Source organism: Hemicordylus capensis, chromosome 5 (genome assembly GCF_027244095.1).
Source record: "Hemicordylus capensis ecotype Gifberg chromosome 5, rHemCap1.1.pri, whole genome shotgun sequence".
Taxonomy (NCBI): Eukaryota; Metazoa; Chordata; class Lepidosauria; order Squamata; family Cordylidae; genus Hemicordylus; species Hemicordylus capensis.
Genome location: NC_069661.1, coordinates 30,650,866 through 30,656,939, shown reverse-complemented (window position 1 = coordinate 30,656,939; position 6,074 = coordinate 30,650,866). Strand labels below are relative to the sequence as shown.

At 43.2% G+C, this 6,074-nt stretch overlaps 1 protein-coding gene across 1 annotated transcript in view; it reads right to left on the bottom strand.

Annotated features, from left to right (window-relative positions):
- Nucleotides 1-2,303: 2,303 nt before the first annotated feature.
- Nucleotides 2,304-6,074, bottom strand: part of METAP1 (methionyl aminopeptidase 1) — a 29,155-nt gene continuing 25,384 nt past the window's right edge. Inside the window, exon 11 of the mRNA XM_053252263.1 lies at nucleotides 2,304-4,432. Coding sequence (XP_053108238.1) covers nucleotides 4,269-4,432 — 164 coding nt within the window. The 3' untranslated portion in view covers nucleotides 2,304-4,268. The remainder of the gene's footprint in view (nucleotides 4,433-6,074) is intronic.

Genomic DNA, 6,074 nt, shown 5'->3' with positions numbered 1-6,074 from the left:
GTGCTACTACAAAGTAAGTAAGTAAGTGCATTGAAAACTCACTCTGCATCAAAGCTAGTCTGAGATGAGCAGCAGATGTTTGGAAATGGCTCTAATAGTTTCTTCCTGTAAGGGTTAAATTAGGCATGATGTCTACAGTCTTGAACTACAGTGAATGGGTGCTCCCTCCTAAAAAGCAGTGAATATGCATGGAGGGAAATGAAGCAGGTAAGAGGTACTTCTGTCTTCCCACAGTCAAACAGTTTAGGTCAGAGTTCTCAAACTTTTGATACTGTGAACCCCTATAATATTCCCCCCCCCAAAAAAACACCCCTACTGATTTAAGCAGAGATAAACATTTACTTTTCTAATCAGGATGAGTTTGATTGCTCCTTAACTTTTCAAACCTGTGCATTAGATTAGAGCTTGCCAATCCTAAAGTTTCTTTTTGCTTGGTATTTGCTCTTTAAAGCAGCAACAGCTGAAAATTCAGTTTTCAGCAGTTGAGTAGATGACTTGTGTTACTTAGCAGTGTGAAACTGAGTCACACAAGCATGGTATTGTAAGGGAATCAGTATTTTCATAGCTTTTTCAATTAATTCTTTGTACTCTACTTGCCCAGTTATCCAAAATGCAGGAAAACATACTTTAAAGTTTGCTGTTCTGACATGATGCCTCTGAGATGCAAGGAGGTTAAGAGACAGGACCAAATGATCACCCAGGTCCTTGGTTGCTCACAAAGTCAAGGAAAGGCTCAGCAATGGCAGTTCTTTGCTCAACAAGGCAGAGAGTATTTCCTCCCAAGATACACTAGGTAGAGCTTCTTTCGTAAGAGGGAACACTCTTCCATCCTACTGGCCCAAGAGAGCCAGTGTGGTGTAGTGGTTAGAATGCTGGACTAGGACCGGGGAGACCAGAGTTCAAATCCCCATTCAGCCATGATACTTGCTTGGTGACTCTGGGCCAGTCACTTCTCTCTCAGCCTAATCTACTTCACAGGGTTGTTGTGAGGAGAAACCTATGTAGTACACCAATCTGGGCTCCTTGGAGGAAGAGCGAGATATAAAATGTACTCTACTTGCCCACAGAGGAGCTGGGTGGTGACTGGCTCTTGCCTCCCTGCAGTGCAGTCATTGGAAGCGCTGTTCAGAATGTCTGCTGCCAATCAACTCTGGCCATCCCAGCATCTTGGAGACATCAGGTAGGACCTCCCTCCCTACAGCTCCCTTTGGCGTGCAGCCCCCCAGGGGTTGAAGACCCATGTCTTGAAGACCTGTTTTAGATTACTTCAGTCAAACTGGGGAGCAGGAGGGGTTAAGCCCCTTCCAACACCATGGCCCTTACTGACTACCTTAAGCACCAAAAATGCACTGGGAGAGCCAAGCATGGATCTCTTGCCTCCTCCAGTTTCTGTTTTAAGAATGGGGTGGGGGGGTACAAAAATGCTTCAGCTAGCGTAGTTTTGAAATGTAGCATTGATTATCCTGGACATGGATCTGAATTCTATGAGAAATACTACCATTCACAAGGGTATTTAGCATACATGAGGTGAAGGTCTCGAGATTATCTTCACATCAGGATTCATTGTTCAATCTCGATGTGAAGATAACATAACAGCCCTGCTGGATCAGGCCCAAGGCCTATCTAGTCCAGCATCCTGTTTCACACAATGGCCCACCAACTGCCTTTGGAAAGCCCACAGGAAATAGGTGAAGGCATGCCCTCTCCTGCTGTGGCTCCCCTGCAACTGGTATTGAGGCATCGTGCCTCTGAGGCTGGAGGTGGCCCACAGCCACCAGACTAGTAGCCATTGATAGACCTGCCCACCATGAATCTGTCTAAGGACATAAGATGCTGCTGACAGTCTTGTTACTAGACCAGTAACTCACTTCATCAAGCTTGCCACACTGGATTACCAGACACACATCTGAAGTATATATTTTACAGTTTTGGAAGTCATGTTCTATATCTTAGTTATGCTGAAGACTTTAAGGCAAACCATTCATTCCAGAAAAGAAACTGGGAAAATTCAAAGCAATAGGACCATTTCTCCTGCTATAACTATTCTTACTGGAACACCTTTTTATTTCCTTTTGTCCTCTAACTGAATTTTCATTACTACTTTATCCTTTTTAAAAAAAAAAAAAACTTGGGAGTGCTAATTAGGTAAGGAAATCAGGAGTAGCTATCATGAAGTGGTTTCCCAACACATTCTCCACAATTTTTAAAGTTAAATGAATGTAAAGCCAAACCTTTCCATCACCCAGAAGACTTGACCCAGAGGGAACAGATCATACCACTTCAGAATAACTCAGACAACTCTGTTAACCATCCAGCCTTTTAATCTCCATAATACATTGCATACATAAGTTTACTCCACTCAGGTATTGCAGCCTGTCCTGTTAAAATCTCTGTGCAAGCACACAAGTGCTTGTGCCATTTTGGATCACTTTACTGCCTCTAAACACAACATCATAGAATGAAAATGTTATTCCAACAATACACTTTCTGCCAAAAAAAAGTACTGAGGCACTCTGGGAGAGAGTTTCTTGAAATATTATTGTAGAATGCCCTCATTCTGCAGAGAGCTGGGGAAGTCATACTGTTGGCACTGAGGGCCTTCAGCTCCTTCTAATTCTAATTCTGTCTGACAAAATGTCAGAAAATAAGCAGAAACGTGCATTCTATGCCCATGATTTTGGGACCTGATTTGACTTCACTGGTTTGATTTCTGCACTCCAACATTAAGGATAAGAGAGGTATTAGAATTCAAAATGTGGCTTTTCACTAAAGACTGGAGGAGGCAGAGGAGAATGGTAAAAGGATAATCTTCTTCCCAACAGCTATAGCAGTGGTTTCTTCCAGCTTTGGACACTACTGCTGCCCATGGTGTAGCTGGTCTGAAGATTTTTTTTTTTTAATGGAGGCTCACCATTTCCAGGACTATTACAATTTTTTTTTTCATCTTTTAAGTGTTATCTTAGCCACTGCATCATCAAAAGAACATACTTTTGGCAAGCTGAGATAAACCTTTTCCTCAAGTGCCTAAGGAATATTTCTGAAAAATAGGCACATGATAGATAATGCACATTTCACATTGAAGTCTTGTCTTGTTCTATGGACCAGTTCTCAAACACTGGCAAAAGCCCTCCCCCCACCCCCCGCATCCATAGTGAAGTCATTTTTGGTAATCATGGACAAAAGTATCCATAGCGAAGTGGTGATCCAAAATACATGGCCATGGATCCAACTTCTGACTTAGCAGCCTGGAACAAAATCTTAAATATCGTTTGTAGAGCATACCGATAGAAAGGCTGGCTCTGTGGTAGACAACCACATAACCATGATGTGCCATATACAGAAGTAATTACCACTGATTGAAAAGAAGCCCAAAACAGTTGTGTTAGAGCAGCCTTGTATCTTTGGACATGCCCTTCGTTAGAAACTCACACACTTACTAGAGAACAAGGAACTCCTCATATTTCAATATTGTTTCCCTATTTCAAATTTAAAAAGAAGTTTCTGCAAGTCTTTGGAGCATCACTGGCTGTCAAGTACTACTCATTTTGAGAAGCTGCATCCTGGCAAAAATGTTTACACCAGGTAGTCTCTCAAATTGTGTTTTCCCTCCACTCATGGATAGAGAATCAGCACTAGCCACTGCCAGCCAAAAAGAAACAGGCCCTTCAGTTAACAGGTGGTTATGATACTTCCATATTCAGTTACAATAGAGGCAACTGGTGTGGAAGAGAGAGAAATTCTGAAGATGCTTGGACACAACACCAGATAACTTTCTAGTACACAATTCCTTCTCCAAATGAGAAACTGACAAAAGCCAAACCCAGCCCATTAAAACTGCATTTTCAGCAATAGCTAAGCAGGGGTTGCCTTTGGAACAAGAACAGTTTAAAATCTCCGGTGGTGCTCATAAAAGCAAAAAGGCTTGTTATCCAAAACCTCACATCCAATGTGAAAAAGTTACCTTACATGTGGCAGTGAAAGAACCACCTGAAGCCCAGCTGGAGAAAATTAAGGACAACAGAAACTTTAAAAAGATGTTCAAACAATGTTGTGGGTACAGAAGGGCAGAGAAAATGCTCTTAAAACATATCTCCTTTTCAATCCTCTGCATCAGTATCTTCTTTGTGTAATGCAAGGTTGCATCTCTCTTACTTAAAGTCAACAAGAAGAAAACAGGTGATAAAATCCCCCCTTTAGCCTGTACTTCAGTAAAATGCATAGTACAGAGCCAAGAGATTCTTGGTCCAGGCCCCTCAGCCTGGCCTACACTAGCACTGGGCCATGAAGTGAGGGCGAAGACTATCCAACCGCCGAGTTAAGATCTCACACCCAGTATCTGTGACCAGAAGCGTGTGTTCAAACTGAGCAGACCGCTTGCCATCTCGCGTCACTGCTGTCCAACCATCCGGCCAGGTTTCATCTTGCCACCCACCTAACAAAAGTAATTCAAAAGGTTAGAACTACTCCACGCTCTTTAGAAACAAGCAACTTCCTTCACACTGAAAAAACGGGAAGCTCACACAAACATTTTCTGGTTGCACAAAGAGTGTTCCCTCTTTGAGTTCATCTCTGTGGGGGTGGGTTTTGTTTTGGGCGGCAGTATCAAGGCAGTGTGTGCGCACGTGCATTCAGAATGGGGCCATCCTGATTCAAGGAACTCTGAGCTGGATCTAAAATGAACTGAGTGGACATCAAAAACTTGTGAGCATGCGCATGCCTTAGAGGAAACACTGGTTGTATACCTGCCATGCTTTTTCCTTTGTGTATCTTTCCTCTTGCCACCCCAACTCCACTCTGTGCTCCCTACAAGCCACTTGATTACAGGGTGCTTCAGCCTGCAATGCTGAAGCAACTTGTAAAAAGCAACTTTTAAAAAGACACTGGACACATTTCACCCAAGCTTTTAATTAGATTTATAGTTTTTATATTTTTAATGTTGAGTTTTAAATTATTTTAATGTTATGATTTTAATTGTAAACTACCCAGAGACGCAAGTTTTGGGTGGTATAGAAATGTTAAATAAATACATACATGCCTGGGACCCCGTCTGACAGTCCCATAAACTGTGCTGTAGAAATGCAGCAACATTTGCTTCCCTACTGCATCACATGAGGGAGAGCAAACTCTAGTGGGCCCAAGCTTCCTCTTTCCAAAAAATTCAAAACACTGTTGCCTCTGTATATTCAGAGAATCTAAGCTGGTCTTTGTCTTTCAACTTACATGTCTGCAACTTTTTTGTACAACTGCCAAGGCCCAGAACATCTTTAGCAACTGTGAAAAAATTGGCACTATAATTCTCCCTTCCCCCTCCCCAAGTCACTTCCTTCTTCAAGCAAAGAGATCTTCCTAATGCCCAACTGAACAGGAAAGAGTTTTTTAATGGCTTAACTAGTAAAGGAATTGGATCAGTGTTGATCATACCTTTTGTCAAAAGTCAGTAAGTTCTCAAAGTAGACCCAATCCTGGATAAAATCCTTTGAACCCACACCTGCTAACTGGGCAATGGAGGCACCTTTCAAGTGGTGGTTCTCTGTATTAAGCATGGAGAAAGCAACTGGCTAGATGTGTGTACGGAACATGTCTCACCTCTGCAGTCCAGCACTGGGTAGGGGGGCTCTTTAAGGGCGGGGGAGGGTGTACTTACTCCTCCCGCCGCTTTCCCCCACCAGCACGCCTGTTTTTTAAAGCATTTGGGGCAACAGGGTACCTCCTTGCTGGCCCTTCCCCCGCTCCTCAGCAAAAGGTTTCTTAAAGCCTGACTGCGCGCACGTCACATCTGCACGTTGCATGCGGGAGGGGTAAGTACACCCTCCCCCGCCCTTAAAGGTCTCCCCCCACCTGGCGCCGAACGAGCCCCATGTCTGAACCAGTCCGGAGGCCATTCCGTGCATATCCCTACAACTGGCCCTATTCAGTCCCAGCAGAGCATCCTTCCAGTGGCTGTTGCTGATGTCTATGTGGTGTTACTTTAGACTGTGAGCCCTTTGAAACAGAACCATATTATTATTGTTCTGTACAAACTGCTTTGTAAACATTTGTGAAAAGCAGCATATAAATAGCACTACTACTACAGG